We start from the raw sequence: 20,344 nt of genomic DNA on the forward strand, positions 1-20,344 counted from the left end.
ACAACTGGTCATTAATCTAACAAGATTTAGCAAGACTTTAAATTTGATCTTAATATATTTTAATGTTTATATATTGTTTTGCACTGATTATTGAAGAAATACATTATAGAGCACAGAAGACGATGAATGACTTGGGCAACAGCAATCATACATAAATACCTTCAATTGTTTATAGATATACGAATAAACAAATAGTCCAAACGTTTCAAACTCAATCCTTCAGTGTTATTCAAATTGAAGCAGTTTAAGTTAAACTCTAAACCATAAATCTTTGACTCACATTGTGATTTAATAAAATTATTACAATATTAGGATAAATATATTTTAGAATATTAAATGTGTTCAGGTTTTGGCATCAGCAGTTTTATCATATTATTGGCCAGTTATTACATTTTGGGGTTTATTACATTATATTTTATAACATTTTGGGTCATTTTTACATGTCGGGCTCTAATGAAGCACTAAAAACAAAATTTGTCAAAATTGTAAAATATAGTAGTTTGAGATTCATTTTCATACTCGTCAAACCCGTCGCTGACCTCTAGTGTCCCGATGATGTGGGAAGCAACATCCTGAGCGTGAAAACACTCTTGTGAATCCCTGGTTTATTCAAGGATAGAGGTGGCGACTCAGAACAACCCGGTATCGATTTGCTGTGACTCCTGTTTCTAAGTGGACCCGAACAATGGCGGCAACAATGGCCCTCGCGGAATAATTGAGCCCCCCGGCTCCCCTCACCGCAGGAGTCCAGTGTCCGGGTCCTCTTGGTTGAGAATATATAGAAGGATGACTCACCGACGAACTCTCAGATGTGCATCCATCTTTGTAACGAGGGGTTTATGAACTGGAGCCCCACTGTAATATCCCTCTGTGTGACTGTTCCTGCTGATCGGTCACCTGTGGAAGACTTGTTTCCCTCACATCTGTGTGTGTGGTTGGAAGTTTAGCAATTTATAGTTTATAAGAAAGAAAAAAAAACGGATAAACTGCTCGAATGACAAAGTGTCAGTGGAAACATTAAGGCACTGTTTAAATGAAGTGCACGGTGCAGGAGTGCTGGCGTGTATTCAAGGTCATTTATGCAATTATAAAGGCAGGTAATATGAGTCCAAAGAGCGGTGAGTGATTCAAAGTGGTTGTACTCAGTCTCTCAGTCAATCACAGGAGTGTTTTAGGTGTGTGTGTGTGCGAAATGTTGAATGAGCCAATCAGTGTGCAGCCGCACTTTCACTTTAGGGAGTCAGATGCGTTCCCATCCTGCAGCAGCGTGATTATAAACATCCTCCACGGTGTTTGACCGTGTTGCTTCTGACATTTTCCTCCGTTGTCAGTCAAATTTCACTTTCTTTCCTTTTCACTTCCATGCAGAAGAAATGGGGGAAATCTCTTCTAATGGTCCACATTTGTGATCCATTTACTTGTAGCCTAACAATATAAGCGCATTTCTTCATCACATTTCCAACTATAATCAGACGTCCGGATCTACTTTCTGTACATTTCCCTTCAAATTACCAGCACACGACACCATACATTTCTTAATTATCACATATATATATCAACAATTTGAGTTTTGAACATTGCCCAAAAACATAACTTGTCCACATGTCCACCAGGCTCACAATGGAATTCATTCAGAGAAGCGGTGGACATTTGATGTTCTCAGGTTTCACGGCTTGAGATCTGCTGTGTGTTGTGACTCACTTGCAGGTGAGAATTGCTGCATAGAACCTCAATCTCGTGTAACAATGAAGCGCTCCGTTTCCCGATCCTCTCGTTTCCTCCAGTGGGAATCCCGTCCATTAAGTGGTGCGGAGCTGAAGGCGACTACAACGTTATGGTGATGGAGCTGCTGGGCCCCAGCCTGGAGGACCTGTTCAACTTCTGCTCCCGCAAGTTCAGCCTGAAAACAGTCCTGCTGCTGGCCGACCAGATGGTGAGACACACTGACAGCGTCACGCCTTAAAACACAATCTGGGCTTTTTCTGACCATGAGAAATGAAGCGGCTACGTCCGGAGCTACTATTGCATGAAGACACCATCAGGATTCATTGAGTATTTATAAAGGAGATCCTCAAGGCCTGCAGGCCGGGAGATAGAAAGATAATAGACTGAAGATTAACCTTGAATTACATTAGACATCCTGATAAACGCACACACACACAACGTGCTGCAGTCCTCTGCTGACTTGGAAGTTACAGGGAACGAAAGGGTGAGACTATTTTTAGACCGGAACTAAATGGATCATTGGAAATCTGAGAATGATTTGCATCCAAACCTTTGACGCTCGGCTCGAGGCGAAGTGTGTCCCTTCAATATCTCGGGTTGCAAAGTCTGGATCCAATGTAGGACATGGAAGCTCCACGAGACGGCTCTAATCCCCCGTCGCCGAGAACGACCTGTGGTGTCCTTTACCGGCCTTCTTAATCCCTCATATGTTCTTTGGTCTTGTTGGCACGTTTGTTCTTTTCATCCCATTTTCTCCCAGCCACGTTGACCTCCTTTCCTCTCCTCTCCTCTCCTCTCCTCTCCTCCAGCTCAGACTTTGATGGCCTCATCACATGGAATGTCTTGTGTATATCTACAGGAAGGCTGGCAGGGTTATTGATCAGTCCCAGTGAATCAGCTATTATTTCCACAGGCAATGAGACCTGTGCCCTTTAAAACTCTCTTTCAGCTCTCGACGAGACATGATAACCAAGGGGGGGTAAAAAGCCTGGATGAGTCGCACTCCACCAGTCACCATCGGTGAAGGTTCACAAGAAGCTGATGGAGTCTCAGGCTGCAGTACTCACACCTTTTTATGCGGAGTCACGTCCATGTTTGGTCCTTTTATATGTGTTTGTAACAGCTGGAGGGTAACTATATATTGTGTGAATTGTACGTCGTGTATATATGAGACATGAAGCACATGGAGTTAAATGAAAAGAGATCATCTGATTTTTCACCAGAGGGTCAGCTTACATGTCATGAGATGTATCACTCAGGTTAAGAACTAGGAAATAGTTCTCTGTGACTGATATCATAGGTTTTCAAACTACCCTGTTCCCTATCTCTTCAGATCAGCAGGATCGAATACATCCACTCCAAGAACTTCATCCACAGAGACGTGAAGCCGGATAACTTCCTCATGGGGCTTGGGAAGAAGGGGAACCTGGTCTACATCATTGACTTCGGCCTGGCTAAGAAATACCGCGACGCCCGAACGCACCAGCACATCCCTTATCGAGAGAATAAGAACCTCACTGGCACCGCCCGCTACGCGTCCATCAACACCCACCTGGGCATCGGTAAGGCCACACCCTGACCAGGGAGGCAGGTTTGTCTGGATCTCTCTGGATACGGTCACCAGCTGTAACGTAAAGAAGTGTCTGTATGGATCCGTAATTTGAGCAAAGATCTGTTTATCGCACTGCCAAACCCAAACCCAAACTCTACCTCTTACCTGATCTACCAGTGCTCGCACAATTGGTAGTTTGGACCCATCACCCAAAAGCGCTGGACATCTTTGCCTTGTCGTTGGACACCAGCGCTCGTTTGTCTGTAGTTATTTTACTGATATGATATTAGAGGCTCAAATCTAACTGAGCAGATATTGAAAAAGCATGTGCTCCTAATACCTCAGTAGAGACGAGTTACATTAGTAGTTTGATTTGCACGTGTCCAGATGACGAAAGTGTCTTTGGCATAGCAAGATGCTGAGCTTCATGTTTCTTCCAACGGCATCTAAGAACCTTGCTCAACAACAATCAAAGTGTGAATGTGACTGGTCATGTGAAGCATGTTGCGACTGCTGCTAAGTCAATTAAAGGGAAACTGACAAATCCTCAGGCTTGGTTGATCCCTTTAGGAGGGAGCTGATCGGGTAAGCTTAACAGTAAACAGATTATTATTGCCACGTGAAGTTGAGGCAGACAGAAGAGCTTTGAGCCTTTCCTTTCCTCTCTCCCTCCTTTGATTCCTCTCTCTTCCTCCATCCTGTGTGTTTCTCCCCACAGAGCAGTCCAGACGAGATGACCTGGAGTCTCTGGGCTACGTTCTCATGTACTTCAACCTGGGCTCTCTGCCCTGGCAGGGGCTCAAGGCCGCCACCAAGCGGCAGAAGTATGAGCGCATCAGCGAGAAGAAAATGTCCACCCCCATCGAGATGCTCTGCAAGGGATACCCCTGTGAGTGAAACCAGACTCGGACTTCAGGATGGTGGGAACACGAGAGGGGGATTTGTTTAAGTTTCCCTTCTCTCCCTCTCCAGCTGAGTTCTCTACTTACCTGAACCTGTGTCGCTCGCTGCGCTTCGACGACAAGCCAGATTACTCCTATCTGAGGCAGCTCTTCAGGAACCTCTTCCACCGGCAGGGCTTCTCCTACGACTACGTCTTCGACTGGAACATGCTGAAGTTTGTGAGTCTCACTCCTGGAAGGTGTGTGATGCTGTTTGTCAGGGCGTATTCACACCCCGAGTGCCTCCCCTGTGATCTCAGGGCGCCGGCAGGACGGCCGAGGACGGGGAGAGAGAGAGGAGGGAGGGAAAGGAAGGAGAGGAGCGAGCAGGAGGTGGTGGAGGAGGAGGAGGAGGTGGAGGAGGAGGAGGAGGAGGAGGAGGGGGAGGCCAAAGAGGAGCCGGAGGTCGAGCTTTGCCGTCCGGTCCAAACCCGTCTGCAGCCAACAGAGTCAGGAATGAGGGAGATGCAGCTCCGCCGAACCCGGCTACACGTGGAGTCCAGCAGTCAGGTCAGGACACACACACACACACACACACACACACACACACACACACACACACACACTTTGCTCATCACACAACTATTAAAGTGTGTGTTTCCGTGTGTTCAGCAGGGAACCGTTCTCCTCAGGCGGGGAGGGCAGAGCGAGCCGAGAGGGAGAGGAAGGTGGCCATGAGGCTTCACCGCGGAGCTCCAGCCAACGTCTCCTCCTCTGACCTCACTGCACGACTCGACCAATCACGCATCACTGCATCACAGGTAGGACAACTGGGTGGCGGCAGATGTATCTAACGCATGGCCTGAGGAGGGTATACTTACTCCACAATATGTTTTCTAGATTTACCAATACTTGAAAAAAATTTGATTGCATTGATCACGATCTTATTTTATAGCTTGTAACTCACATGTTCGACCTGAAAGAAGCTCTATAAAGTTACAACTCACATTATGGCTGCAGCTTTACCAGCTTTTTTGACAGGAAAACACTGAAGATCACTTCAGACTAATTCATGCAGATCAAACAGTCCTATTGTAGTCATAGTGTAAATGATATTGTAATCTCAGATATTGTGATAATTGTGTTCCGCATCGTCATATATTAAATATTTCTACTTAAACATTTGTACCTCAGAGAAAAAACAATGTATTGGAACATACTGCTAACAAACACCTTTTGTCATCAACACTCACAATGATCTGTTTGCCTCATATATTATGATTGAATCAATGTATATGATGTATGAGATATTGTATAGAGTGGATGTAAAATAATGCAATACTGTAACTGAGTAGAATGTTTAGGTGATTTTACTTTTTTATGTAGTTTAAATGTAATTTTGCATGTAGTTAAGTAATTTATACTAAACAATTAAGAACATATAATTAAAGGTCAGGTCTGATTGTTGAATTAACAATGCATCTATTAACTAACCAATCTTATCTATTGTGTTTTTAATAAGTAGAATTACTGTTGTGCATTTACATTTGATCACAAAATATATTGGTACGGTGCTTTTTCATATTCAGACGTGGATATTTTATTCTTGTAAACCAAATCAAGTGCCTGCTACTGACAATGCAGGTACAAAGAGTAATTTGTACTTTTCCTTGATTATTTTTGTCACATTGTTACTTAAATTATTAATAAGTACTGCTTGAGTACACGTCTTCGGGACTTTTTCCGACTCTGTTGATGTTGAACAAACCTCCACTCAGTGACTTTAAATGTTCACTCCATTATTCATCATTTGATCCACTCTAAGCTTCCGTCTGTCCTCCACATCCAGGTCAGTGTGCCATTCGAACATCTGGCAAAGTGAGTTCCTCCTCGCTGGCCAGCAGGTCAGTGGCAGGTATGGACACGATTAACACGCGCAAACACACACATGTCACATGTAACCCGGCATAGGACCCTTTGTCCATTTGTTTTCAGGCTACTTAATAAGAGAAATAAAAGACCACACACACACAGTTTGCATCATTAAGTCAGCTCTTAGTTTAACTTGAAATTAAACATCCTAATTCCATTATATTTACATAGCATTGTGGTGGTGGTGGCTTTCTGCTGTTCTGACTGGGGTTAGGAACAAGAAGGACATGACAGGAAAGGACAGCCAGACAGACATAAACACACTCGCTGTAGATCTGATATTATGATTTTCTTCACTGGGACCACATTTTTTTATGTCCCTATACCTCCTTTTGCAACCAAGTTTACATGTCCAACTTCATCAAATGCACCAATTCAGTTCATTCATACACTCATTTGCAAATTGGCCTCAATCCACATCAGCACAGATCACAATGGAAGCTCTTTGACCCCCGTCGATGTCGTGCTGCTAATTTGTGATTGTACCTACATTACAATCTCACTATTTTAGCATCTGCTTGAATGTGAAAACACAAATAATTATTTTCTGTTGTATCTCTGTATGTCCTCAGCTGTAGGGTATCAAACATCCCTTACTTTTCGAATGGATGAATGTAAACATGAATGAGTGGAGGAAGAGGAGGAGACTTCGGCGTTGCAGACCCTTCAATTAGGGGACAGAGGGCGTCCTTGTGTCTGTCAGTATGCGGTGTGAGCATGCCCGGTGTTAAGCCATGCTGAGATGATGGAGAACAAAAAAAACTAAAACAAAACAAAAGACTAAGAAACTCCTCTGGCTGGACTGGGTGGGTGGAGGAGTGCAGCCTGGTGGTGGTGGGGGGGAGAGGGGGTCCTGCCCCTTCTTCATTCATATTCACCCGCCATCAACTCAGACGCTCAATTTGCAAAAAAAAATTCAAAATAGAATATAGGAAGGGAAAAAAAATGCACAAAATGAAGTAATTTTCAACTCTTCTGTGGTTTACATCTGAACTATCAATCTGCTAATGTAAGAGCTACATCTTCTGCTTCTGGTGTTCGTCATTCTGAATTCACATGTATACAACAATGGAAAAACAAACACGAAAAGGTTATCCAAGGTCTACGATAACAGACGAGGCCCAAATGACTGGACCGAGGAGTGGATCGGGTGGGAGAGCATGTGAGAGTGTGTGTGAGAGTGTGTGTGAGAGAGTGTGTGAGAGAGTGTGTGAGAGAGCGCCGTGGTGAATTAGCAGATGGTAGCGAGGCTGCTTCCCGTCAGTGTACGTGTCCGTCTGTGTTGTCGTCTTTAAGCGTTCGTCTCACCTTCAGCTTTGCTTTCGAGAAGAAACAGAAGATGGAGGAATTTTATTTGTTTATTTTTTTTAAAGTTCCCATCTTTTCAGCTCCTCGTACCAAGGGGAGGCTGAAAACACTGAATGTGACCCGAGACGGAGGAAGTGAAACCAGGATTGTACGATATGATGAAGCCTTAGTCCAGCTTGTAACTCCAGGGATGAGAAGACTTGAGAAAGTTGTAGGATCTTGGTGGTAAGCAAGTCTGGTGTTACATTTGTACTTTCGTTGCTCTGTTTTTGTTCAGTTTTTTGTTTTGTTTTTTTAAATTTCATGTAAAATGTGTAGATACCTTTTGCCAGCGTGTGACGGATTGTTTCAAGGTGCAGTGGGAGGAGAGGAGATGGTAGAGCTCGGCTCCTGATGTCCCCGGGACAAAAAACAAAACCTTTAGAGCCTGCCTGATGTGTGTATTTTGGTTTTCCATTATGGCAGGCAATGACGGAAAGGTTCATGTTTATATTTTTGAGGAATCGCAATTGAGAATTGAGGATTTGTCTCAGGCCTGTTGGGATTGAAGGAAGTCACTGACTGGAAGAGGACGACCCGTGTCTGTACATTTCTTTACCATGCTTCAACTTTATTACTATGATATTTGTGTATATTTTCTGATTCAATAAAAATATACACTCCTCCTACTGTGTTCTGGCAACATGCTTTACATTTCATTTAAAGAGCCTTTACCAGGAGGTTGTTTTTTTGTTTTTTTAACCCTTTTAGATTCTGAGATTTCTAATGAATTTCATTGCCCTAAAACAGAGGTTGGAACATTAGGGGAAAATAGCTTTGGAAAGCACTATTCAAACTTTTTTTTAGCTGTTTCATGCCCACCATTAGTTTTCTGGCACACAGTGTTTGAATAGCAGTTTTCACCAGCAGTATTCTACAGTTTCACCACTAGATGTCACTGAATCCCGCACTGCGGCCCTATCTATCGATTCATAAGGATCATTCGTCCATCTATTGATCTTGCGCCTATAGGGAAATTGGAGCAGCAATTTACGTTATGTTGATGTTTGGACTATTTGTGGGGAAACAGTAACAGAGTAGAAAAAGAAAATCCACATGTGCACAGAACAAACATTGACATTACACACAGAAAGAAATTGGGAACCATTCAGGGATATTTTTACCGTGAGGCCGAAATAATCAATGAATTCAGGGTTACTTCATTTTACCGTTTGAGCCATTAAATTCACATTAGCCTTCAACAATGCTGCTTTGATTTGTTTTATTCTATAAACCTTTTTTTTTGTGTTATTCATGAATGGGGAAAATCCATTCATGTTTGATCAGCAAGATAAAAATCCAGTCCCAAAGTAGGTCTTTCTCAAAGCTATCAATCCTAATACACAGTCATGATGAAATAAGAAAATTAATGTGAGAATTGTGACTCGTAAACCATTGAAAACATTTCCATAAGTAATATTCTATTAATATAGTTATTTGTCAGGGTTTAAGAATGTGTATATTCTCCCTGTGCTCCAGGTGCTCAGGTGTCCTCCTACGGTCCAAAAAGCTCCAAGGACCTGCAACTCTATGTTTAATAAAGACGTATAGAAGATAGATAATGGTGAACAAAATTAAGTCAGAACCATTTGTATTCACATGAACCTCGAAACAATCCGAGCAGCGGCGATGTTAGATAATGTTGTAACATGAAAAAGAAGCGGTGAGATCAATCAAGGTGTAAAAGTTAAATTTTTCTTTAATTCTTTATTTTGTTTTCATTGAAGCAGGACCAAATGAACTTCAGATTGATTTGATCAGGTTATCAGAAGTTTGCTGAAGTCAATTAGTTTGCAGACAGTTGAGCTTCCATCCGAGGATCAGCAGCTGTGGGAAATACGTTATCTGAAGTGAGGTGGTCTAAACACAGACCGGAGGAAGCCGTGCTTGGTGCTGAAGGTCAGTCAGTACAGCAAGTTCTGCTTTGTCAGCAGTTACCAAAGCAAAAGAGAGCAGACAAAATATAAACATCCACCAACATTCCTGCACAGTTTTGTGTGATTCAGGTGGATTACAATCTAATGCAATGACATCTTCACAATTTAAAAATCTGTTGTTTACCATGATAAAGTAACAATTTTTGACTGCAACAACAAAGCAGTCTTCTTTTTTTTTTATCGTGACATTATATTGTGTACTTTCGAATCCACTGTACCACGAGACCACATGTGTCAAACTCAAGGCCCGTGTACAAAATCCTGCCCCCATGTCATTTTATGTGGAAAAATCATGAGTCCTTTCAAAGTCCAGAAGTAACAATAAACTGCACTTATCGAAATACATCTTGACTTTGTACCCATCAATGTGACACTATCCTGCCTTGAGCTGTTTCCATCCTCATGTTTAATTTAAGTTGAAATAGACAAATAAAACCCAACATGCATTTCTGAGACCGAAAAAAAAAACCATGCAGAGGGAATACAGATGAGTAGATGATGATCGTTAAACACGTGTTAGTGACAACATTTTTCTGATTTTTAATTTAGTCAAGTTTTTCATATTTCAATGTGAGACTGAGGCAGAGACTCTTATTTACCTCTGTGTTACTATGTGTTATTGAACCTTAAAGCTAAAAAGTGGCCCTTGATGAAAAACAGTTCGTCACTCTTGGCTTACACAGTACATAACGACAATAATAATTATAGAAGCAGATCGACAATGTGACCATGAAAGTCCTTAGGAAATATTAAAAAAAAAGAGTTGTGTTGTCCATAAAGTGACGACGTAGTTATGACGGTTAATTGTAATCTAATCATTCGATGAAATCAGTGTGTGGGAGCAGTGTTCACTTGTTTTGGGCATCATCCTGCATCCTGCGTTATAACACTGATGGACCAGGAATAGATTGACGCATGCGCAGTTCGGTTGATGGACGACACGCCCTCTTTTGGGTTAATAAGAGTACTCGGCATATGATTGGCTGAGTGTGCTCGTCCTCCTGGAGAGGGCACTGGCATCAAGGCAGACCCCCACTTTAGAAAACTCAAGTCAAGTCAGCCGCCACTCTGTTTGGCAGTGCGCCCATACACCATGCATTACCGAATGAGCGCCCTTCAATGGATTTCAAAATAAAAGCGACGTTCCAGTGAACGCGATTCCACCTTCGTCAAGAGATCGCGTTCAGCGGAATTTTACTTTTATTTTGAAATCCGTTTCGCCCTCTCTTGCCCGTAATGCATAGTGGACGAGCGCACTGCGAAACCGAGCGGCGGCTGGCCCCGGGGGGGGGGGGGGGGGGGGGGGGGGGGCGGCTTGACACCAGGAGTGGGCGGGGCCGCGTGAGCTGCAGTTAATCCCACCGAGGGATCTGTGAGAATCTGCGGAGAGCGAGGGAGAGAGTATCAGTACTCCTCCAACAACACAAACACCGAGTTTGGACTCCGGGAAAAGCAACAACAAGTCCCCGAAACAGAAGCTTTCTAACATGGGGAGCAAACTTTAGCGGCTCTCTGTGGTTGGCTGAGGGCGGTTGGGGGGGTGTAGTGGTGGTGGGGGCGAGGAAGACGCCGAGGTGTTGACGGGGCAGAACAGGGGCTCAACATGGATGTCCGGGGAGAGACGCTGCGGCGGCTTTGAGGAGGAATTAAGGCCGTTTTTTCTGGGTTATTTCGAGGCGAGCAGCTCGTCCGACGGAGCTCAGGAGGAGTTTAAACCGAAAGGCGATTAATCCAGGTGGGTCTCGTGTCAAAAGCGGCGGAGGAACTCTTCGCTTGGACACTTTTTGGACACTTTTTGAAGAGTCTTTAACGCCTTTTGTTTGTGTTACAGGTTTATAATTGGAGGTGATCTGTGAGTGGTTGCAGCTGGCTCTTAGCTGAGGTAAGCCCTTTTCTTTCTTTTCCTTATTTTTCTCTTTTCCGTGCCCCTCAATGTTGTTAAACACTGCAGTGGGGTCCCATAAGGACTTATTCCGAGTAACTGAAGTGCAAAATGTTGATTTTTTTTCTTTTCTTTTTCTTCCCCTGTCTAATAACTTATTATGAGCATGATAACTCATTGTGACTACCAGACATATTATTAGAAATTGTGAATTATAGCAACAATTTGTGCGCCCCCCCCCCCCCCCCCAAATTGCCCCTTTCCATCTGTTGCTTCATTTTGTGTGTGTGTGTGACCTTTTTTTTGCCTTTCAAATGAGACACACAGATGTCCCCTTTTGACTTCAGCGCAGCATCATTTCATTGTGTGTTCACTGCTGATGCCCTCACTTCTTCTCTGACGTGAGGATCTGCTGGTCCCTGGCAAACCAGTACAAATGACCCATCCCACAGGTTACACGGGCGCACAAGAGCCCTCAAGCCCCCCCCCCCCCCCCCCCCCCAAATGGGGTCTCATGCTTGTTACTCGTCCGCATGACTTCTGGTTCCCGTGTCACTCTGAAGGTCTCTCTGCCCCACACTCTTTCAATCAATGGCAATTCTTTGCATTCACGCCCCCTCCTATTATCTATTATCTCTATTTCTGTCTGAAATCACGTGCGTCTGCGTTAGCCCTCCCATGTCACCTCGCCCATAACGTCAAGGTCTCTGTCTTCCCCGGGCTGTGGCGGCGGTCCGTCAGTGTGCGAGAACAAACACACCCTGAGAACATGACCTGGAGACGGTGACCCGCTGTGGCTTATGTAATCTATCCTCTGGCCTCTTCACGAGTCATTTCCAGGAGCTCTGGCTCATCTTTTATCTGCTGCTATCTATCTATCCCGGCTCCATTTGTTTCAATACTCCGATATAAACAGGAAATACCTTTATACACCCTGAAACTTTTTTTTTTTTAAGTTTAGAAATATTCAGTTTTGTGCACAGCAATCTAACCCAGTCAAATACGTTGAGCTTTAAATGCCAGGTCTTATTTTTTGCCACTCAAGTAGCTTTTTCCTCTAAAGATCACATTTCCCCTGACAGTGTTGTTATCATGCAGAGAAAGGCCAGTTGAGCCTTAAAGTACCAGAATGCTTTGCAGCGAAATGACACGTTGCTTCGGTGCGCTTGGAGTGCACAGTTTATCAAACTCCTGCGCCTCCACCGAAAACCACAGCTCGCTGGTATGTGTCAGAGCTTGTCATCTGGCTTCAGTCGAATGGAAGTGTGGGAGATTCAAGAAATAAATCTATTCTCTATAAATCGGCGTTGGAGCCAGATGTCCTTCGACAGACACATTCTTCACTCGCAAAATGTTGACCCGCGGCGTGTTTACCCGCCGTCCTCTCCCAGATTACGCACCACGTTGATAAGAGTGTGTGATCTATACTCCAGCTGATGGTTAGAGGTGGAGGGGAATGTCAGTGATTCATGGCCGGCGTCACACAAGACACACACCCCGTCACTGTAAAATGTGTCTTGACAGCCCGTGTGTGTCTCATCCAGATGTTAAAGCTGTGGAGGCGAGACGTACCGCTGTCAGAGAGGCTTGGCGAGGACTCCCCGCTCGCGTCGGCTCCCGGCCCGCCGCCCACAGCAGGCCCCATGGGTCCCAACATCTCGTGGCTCCCCGAAGCCCCCCTGCTGGCTCAGGACCAGCCCACCTTCCTGATGACTCCCGCTGCGCAGGCCGTGTCGGGCTTCTTCGTGTGGACCGCGCTCATCCTCACCTGCCACCAGGTAACCGCATCGCAGCAATGCTGAGGGAGGGGCGGGGTCCAATCCTTTCACACGTTGCTTCTGAATTCCTTTCAGCCCGGCTGTATTTACTCAGCTGGAAATGCGGCTTTTTCATTGTCTTTTCTAAATGTGGGCGCTCATGGAGAAGACGGGCAGGTTCGTGTTGTTTAAGGCAGGCGGCGTGACTCTGTCAACACGCTCATCTGCACCTCGGGGCCCAGAGAGGGCCAGCGGTTGCCTGGCAACATCAGCAAGTTGTTTATACGTAGAGCATGAATGCAAATACAGATTAAGCCCAGGCTATCAAATAATAGCCTGGGCTTTTATAATTGACAGATGGCTTTGAAACGCTTTGTCTCATAAGACGGGACATAGTAAATAATACAAATGAATGAAACCTGGCTGGTGGAAATGATCTGATAAGGAAAATTACAATTTGATTCAAATCAAGTCATAATGGTAGTTGCCTCATATTAAATACATTTAGTATAACTTTATTTAAAGTTGGGATTTTCGTAAAGTGGGAATATGATCCTTCTCCCCACTTTAAAGAGATCATGCTACTATTCACCCATGCCCCCCACCCCATGCTTTTTTCTCGCCAAGAACTATGTTTTAGGCGTCTGTTTATCTCCCAAATCATGTAGCCACACCCTACCAGCAAAAGAAACTGGCGTGTAGTTGGTGTAACTTGATGTATATGAGGCCCAGTGACGTCGTGAGTTTTCTCTTTCTCACACATTCCTGCTGTGAACGTACTGATGATTAGGTTCAGGTATTGACAGACGGCTAAGAGATGTTAATTATTTCTTAAAAATCCATGAAAGGTTCGGCTCTGCAGGCTTATCTTCTGACACGTTCTCACATTAAAGCAGCTTTTCTTGTAAAAAACAAAACAAAAAAAAACCAAAGCTTGGGCAATTTGAATTTGAATCTCACCTCAAACAAAAAAAACAGCAGGAAATCTTTTTCTTTTTTTTTTTTAAATGTGATGTCAAACTTAAAATCTCGTCTTTTGCCTGCTCTAGATCTACATGCACCTCCGGTTCTACAGCTCACCCAGGGAGCAGAGACACATCGTGCGGATCCTCTTCATCGTTCCCATCTACGCGTTCGATTCCTGGCTCAGCCTCCTCTTCTTCACCAACGACCAGTACTACGTCTACTTTGACACGGTCCGGGACTGCTATGAAGGTGAGCGTCGTCTTTGGGCTTTTTAATGCCGGGGATTAAGTGGTTTAAGGTAAACACTGATGTGCTGTTGACTTCAAAACAGCCATTATCCAAAGACTTGTGGTGTGATCTGTGAGTGAATCCATCCCTGCTGCTTCTTTCTCTTCGTGCGATTGTGGGCAGACGAATTAAAAATGATGAAGGCATATCTCTTAATTTATCTGTCAAAAGCTAACAAAATAGCGGTGGGAGCAAAGCAACTTGAAGGTGAGTTTAAGAAAACACGTGGAAGGCTTCAGAGATCCTGTGCTTTAGAGTTATCTGTATTTTCAGGGGTGTGACATTATCTGTAAGGCAAAAGGAGGCGATGGGGAGTTTTCATCTTTTCCCAGCAGACGGATGACTACACAAACAAACAAACGCTTCGATCTTAGATTGGCAGAAATTGGGTGGCAAGGAGGTGACCGCCTCCGCTCTTCCTCCTCATCCCGTCTGTTGTAACGTTTGGGGACAGAAATAGTCGGCTCACGCGTCACTCGCGTGTTGGCGATACTGACGCCGCGTCATTTCTCCCGCGGGCTTGGGGCGCTGCTCGGAGGAGGAAGTGCCGTCATCACAGAGGCTGTCATGTTGTGTCCTCATACGGACGGCCGGCCTGGTGCGTCCTCCTCCGACTGGCGTTGTCTTCCTTCCCAGCAAGTTGTATTTATTTATTTTTTTACTTTTTTTTTTTGACACTTTCGCCACCGCTTTTGTCCAAGAAATGTGCACTTCTTCATCATCCCCTCCTCCTCCTCCTCCTCCTCCTCCTCCTCTGCCCGACACTGCCGAGCCCAGCCCGTATTCTTCCCCCAGCAGGGATGGCTGACCTGTTGCATGGCAACTGCGCTCACAAATCTTCCTCATCAGCGAGACGTGCCGAATCAAATAATGTCTTTTTTTTTTTTTTTTGGTCCTCAACTGAACTTGCTGCAAAGGTCCCATTTCCATTGTATTTAGGTCTCCTGTATCACTGTAGCAACCTCCACTGGGGGGGGGGGGGGGGGGGATCTGGTAGATCTCGACCCTCAGCTCTGGAAAAACACATGAATAGACCTTTGGGTGTGCTAAGGCCAGAGCTAGACGAGGAGAAATGAATAACTCGGCTGAGGAGGGCTGACGTAACAAGAATATTTGCCAGCAATACAGCTGAGATCTGCTTCCAGATTGCTGTTGAGACACAACACACTGCTACACCCCCCCCCCCCCCCCCCCCCCAGAGAGACCTCTGTGAGTATGTCTGTGCACAAACACAAACACACACGAAGGGTGAGGAAGTTCCTCAGGGGTTAACAGGATTAGCCCGGCTGTGTGTGTTTTCATGAGCGTCTTGGTCGGAGAGATAATCTGCTGGAGACGGGTGAATGTCAGTCAGTCAGTCAGTCGGGGGGGGGGAAAGCGCTTGTGTGTGTTTATGTGCTTCACCTTTTGTGATGAAGAACGTACAACTTCACGCTCAACGGGATACCGATGAATATTCAAAGACAAGACTCGTATTCATATACAAATGTGTGTTTCTTTAGCTCTATGGCTGAGCTCCTCTTGTCTTTCATAAATATCTCGGCTCGACACACGTTTCACCTTTTTATTCTTCTCATGTTATTCGTTTGTTTATTTGCTGGACCGGTGAACTGCAACTGCAGTGTTTAATTTACGTCATTCGTGGTGTCGTCATGATATTGGGTTTCGCAATAGTTCCACAAACCCTCGTAACCCCCTCATGGATGAGTTGACAAACATGACCCCCCACCCTTCACCCCCATTATGGGATGGAGATAAACATGGTCACGACTGCCCACAATAACAGTGAATCTGTTTCAAATAAGCAGCAGAATATAACTGTTTGTAACCATAATTAGCGCCGGGAGTTATTATTTTCTCTTCATGGCAACAGTCTGCAGGTGGACGCCTCAAAACAATCCCATCGTCTCCTTTCTTTGTTTCTCTACAGCGTTTGTCATCTACAACTTCTTGAGCCTGTGCTACGAGTACCTGGGAGGAGAGAGCGCCATAATGGCTGAAATCCGAGGGAAGCCCATTGAGTAAGCGTCGGCGTTTGGGGGGCCGCTTCGTTAGCCGGTGTTTGTTCTCGGGGGGGTGTTTTACGTAACGGCTCTGAAGCTCTGAGCCGCACGCTGACCGTCTGTCCCCCATCAGGTCCAGCTGCATGTACGGGACCTGCTGCCTGAGAGGAAAGGCCTACTCCATCGGCTTCCTGCGCTTCTGCAAGCAGGCCACTCTGCAGTTCTGCGTGGTCAAGCCGCTAATGGCCGCCGTCACGGTCATCCTGCAGGCGTACGGCAGATACAAGGACGGAGACTTCAAGTAAGTCAGATCGGCCCTTCTTCTTATGCGTTTGGTTCGTTTGTGATTGCAGGCGGTTACCGGTTCAGGTGTTTCACAGCTTTTCCAACATGTGGATTACTCCTTTAATCTTCTTAATGTTCCAGACTGATCACCACCTCCTCTCTTCATTGTTTCAGCACCAGACTTTAATCTCTTTAATGGGAGAGTTTAGACTTTAGCGCAGGCTATAACAATAGACAATCAGAGCACGCCCCAATGAAAGTCTTTTGATGGAAAGCAGCTTTGTTGACGTCCGACCTTTTCCCTCCACAGCGTGGCCGGCGGTTACCTGTACGTGACCATCATCAATAACATCTCCGTCAGCCTGTCCCTGTACGCCCTCTTCCTCTTCTACTTCGCCTGCAGGGAGCTGCTCAGCCCGTACAGTCCACTGCTCAAGTTCTTCATGGTCAAGTCGGTCATCTTCCTCTCCTTCTGGCAGGGTACGCAGCCTCTGGCGTCCCGTCTCGCCTCACACCTCCGTATCAGTGTTTCTCTCCGACGACGGTGGGGGAGGTCCGGACCCGGAGTTGTCGGGGAGGGGGGGGTCGCTCTGTTCGGCTTTCCAAACAAAGCTCAGCTTTAAACAAACCACTTGAAATGTTTTTAGAGTCTGACAGAATGTAAAGCCAGATTTAAGCTACCTGGATAAGCTAATGTTAACTGTGTGAATCCACTCGCCTTCACTCAAGGCTTCACTTCCTGTCGGACTGAAATGACCTTTTTATCATTAGTGTAAATGGCACACGGGGTGTAAATATCAGTACATTCAGCTGTCGACTGCCCTGAAGCCACCTTGACTGGAGGCCATTTCCTACTTTTACATAGAATAGAAAGACACTGATGGGAATCCGTTGATCAGCTGATGCTGTAATACAAAGAGAGTTGGAGCTCTCGTTAAAACTCGCCGTGCTGATTTGTTGTCAGGCATGCTGCTGGCCATCCTGGAGAAGTGCGGGGCCATCCCCCAGATTAACTCCCTGGAGGTGTCTGTCGGCGAGGGCACGGTCGCCGCCGGTTACCAAAACTTCATCATCTGCGTGGAGATGTTCTTCGCCGCGCTGGCCCTGCGCCACGCGTTCACCTTCAGCGTCTACATGAACAAAAGTCTGGACTCCCAAGGTGAGGCGGGATCCCAACGCCTCTCTTTGACTTACACACACAAATATCGTGGAACTTTTCTCCAGTTTTTGTTTTCCCATCTGTCTCCATGCGTATTTTTTTCCTTCCATCCCCATCGTTTTGTTACTTCTCCTTCATCTCCATCACTTTATCTCTTTGCACTTCTTCTTTGTCGCCTTGCCTGTTCTATATATCCGTCTTCACGTGTCTTATTTTTACATCTCTGCTGCGCCATAAAGGACCCGTTCCTACATATGGACAGTTTGGTAGGTTGAACTCTGACCTTCGCTCTCCATTTCCTTCTTGTGTGTGTCTGTGTTCATACTGGTGCTTTTTGTTTTCAGTTGTGAAACGTATTGAGCTTAATAAAACGTGTCTCGTTAATATGGATAAATAGTTTTTTTCCCCTCTATGAACACTTCCTTCATTTGATCATTTTATCTTTATCAGGCGTTTTTTTTTCCCGCCCGTGAGCGTCGCTGTTTTCCTTCTTGCTGACAGCCATGCCCTCCTTCTAAACCCCCACCCCCCTCCCTCCCTCCCTCTACCTCCTCCTCCTTCTCCTCTCCGGCTTCCCGTCTCGCATACCTTCACATCACCGGGCGCCATTTGTCCTCCTCCTGTCCTCCTCTCTAAAACCCTTCCCCTCTTCCTTCCATCCCCTCACCTTTTGTCCCGTTGTTCGCTGCCCCGTTAATCACGCCGCTCCCTCTCCTCCAGCCCCTCGCTCTAAATCACTCCTCTTCCCTCTCTCTTTTATCTCCACGGCTTTTCTTCTCTCCTCCTTTTTACTCTCACACGTTCCTTTCCTCCCCTCTCTTATAAAGACACTATAAATCCCCTCTTCTCATCCTCCTTCACTTCCTTCCTTTTTTTGTGTTTTTTTTGGTTGTTCTCCACTCTGAAACATTGAAGCCCATTAACATGGTCCCCCCCCCCCCGCAGGCCGCTGTGCCCCCATGAAGAGCATCTCCAGCAGCCTGAAGGAGACCATGAACCCGGGCGACATGGTCCAGGACGCCATCCACAACTTCTCCCCCGCCTACCAGCAGTACACCCAGCAGGCCACGCTGGAGCAGGGGGTGCCGCCGCCGCCCGTCTCGCGGGCCCACGGCGCCGGCACTGCCGGCGCCCGCGGCGACACCGAGAAGACCCTCCTGCTCAGCTCGGACGACGAATTCTAAAAGGAAGACGTCGGGAGCGGAGTTAGGTACGAACGCGGTACCAAGTGGGACCCGGTCCATTAACCGCTCCGTTGTCGCCGGAACCCCAGTGCGAGGGAATCCCCACATCTTAACTTTCCCCCCGTGTCCACACACCCCCCCCCCCCCCCCCACCCCCCGCTGTGAGCCCATGTGGCGTCTGTGAGTCACTCTCCTGCGCCATGAATCACACTTGACATTTTGATCGAAAGTTTTTTTATTTTGTTTGTGGCTTTTGGCGAAACGGCCACATTGGCTCGGTCCATGTGACTCTCGCATCACGCCAGTTTCTGATGTTTTGTTTCCTTTTTGTTTCACTCTGGTTTGGATTTCGAAAGCCGCGTTGCCGTCTCGTGGCCTTTGGCCATTTTTTGTTTGAACAGCGATAATAATAATACGCTCAAATGTGTGTTGGTGAGTTGCTTAGTGTCAGTTTGGATCTCCCGACACGATCCACGTTGTTTACCGATATTGACGGCACAGATGAGAGCAGCTGATAGATCATCCGGCACATCTGCTCCGGGGGGGGGGGGGCAGTGAGGGGGCAGAGTGTGTGGAGCTGCTCAGGATTAGATGGGCGTTACTTGAATGGCGGAGATTAAAGCAGATCACAGGCCTCTGTCAGCCACAATGTAGGTTAAATGGATCGAGGAGGAAAACGGCAAAGGACTATAGGTTCCAGCTAACATTAGAGACCGGGCGTCGTCATGCGGGTTAGAGGGCGTCTTGGAAACTGATATTAAATCTATTATCTAGCTCTGTGTGGTTTTTCCTGTCAGCAGCGTCTTGAAGGGGATTTTCATCGATTGCAACTCGACTAGAAAACCTTGTGATGATTCCCAGGTTACAAATGTTTGTAAACGCGCAGCTACTAACATGATTGTTGAAGCCAGTTCAGTATAACTTTAGAAAAAAACAAAAAAAAACACCTTTTCACTGGAACTGTGTCAGCATGTGGCATTAGTGGGTGTAATTTGACACCGGTGTCCCCTCAAGTTGTTCCCAACTGGTAGTTTCATCAGACCCCGGAGGTGATCGTATAAAGAAATCTGATGAAATCATGTTCAACACACACAGATCACAGCATTGATTATTTGTCTTCTGGGAATCACATGACTTGTTTTTTTTTAATTTTTTGTGACTGTAGTAACTGCACTCATCTGAACAGGAAGTCAGTGTTTGAACACTTCTTTTTTTTTTTTTTGCTCATGAGAATCAGTCCTGCTCTATGAGGAAAATCTCAGTCAAGAGCAGCACAAACTGGACCTTGTTTTCTCTTCCAGTCAGCCCTTCATGTGTTAGTTGGTTGAATTTCACCACCAGAGCTGGTTATCCACATTTTATTTTTGAAATTTTTTTTTAAACTCCTGGTTGGGAGCTTTTGAGTCATGGCAGTGAGTCACGAGCCAATCTGCCAACATGTTTACT

General features: G+C 45.8%; 2 protein-coding genes across 2 annotated transcripts in view; both read left to right on the forward strand.

Annotated features, from left to right (window-relative positions):
• csnk1e (casein kinase 1, epsilon) overlaps positions 1–8,045 on the forward strand; it is an 11,678-nt gene extending 3,633 nt beyond the window's left edge. The window contains exons 4-12 of the mRNA XM_080517041.1: positions 1,785–1,933; positions 3,059–3,287; positions 3,996–4,166; positions 4,250–4,398; positions 4,479–4,535; positions 4,596–4,728; positions 4,831–4,979; positions 6,008–6,073; positions 6,663–8,045. Of these exons, the coding sequence (XP_080373167.1) occupies positions 1,785–1,933; positions 3,059–3,287; positions 3,996–4,166; positions 4,250–4,398; positions 4,479–4,535; positions 4,596–4,728; positions 4,831–4,979; positions 6,008–6,040 (1,070 nt within the window). The 3' untranslated portion in view covers positions 6,041–6,073; positions 6,663–8,045. The remainder of the gene's footprint in view (positions 1–1,784; positions 1,934–3,058; positions 3,288–3,995; positions 4,167–4,249; positions 4,399–4,478; positions 4,536–4,595; positions 4,729–4,830; positions 4,980–6,007; positions 6,074–6,662) is intronic.
• Positions 8,046–10,896: 2,851 nt separating this feature from the next.
• On the forward strand, positions 10,897–19,420 carry tmem184ba (transmembrane protein 184ba). Its single transcript, XM_080517830.1, has 9 exons — positions 10,897–11,109; positions 11,206–11,256; positions 12,801–13,034; positions 14,063–14,228; positions 16,198–16,288; positions 16,404–16,571; positions 16,866–17,035; positions 17,520–17,714; positions 18,660–19,420. Exons 3-9 carry the CDS (start codon positions 12,801–12,803, stop codon positions 18,896–18,898), a joined length of 1,263 nt encoding a protein of 420 aa, XP_080373956.1. The 5' UTR covers positions 10,897–11,109; positions 11,206–11,256; the 3' UTR covers positions 18,899–19,420.
• The last annotated feature ends 924 nt before the right edge of the window (positions 19,421–20,344 follow it).

This window comes from Blennius ocellaris, assembly GCF_963422515.1.
Source record: "Blennius ocellaris genome assembly, chromosome: 21".
In the NCBI taxonomy this organism is placed as follows: Eukaryota; Metazoa; Chordata; class Actinopteri; order Blenniiformes; family Blenniidae; genus Blennius; species Blennius ocellaris.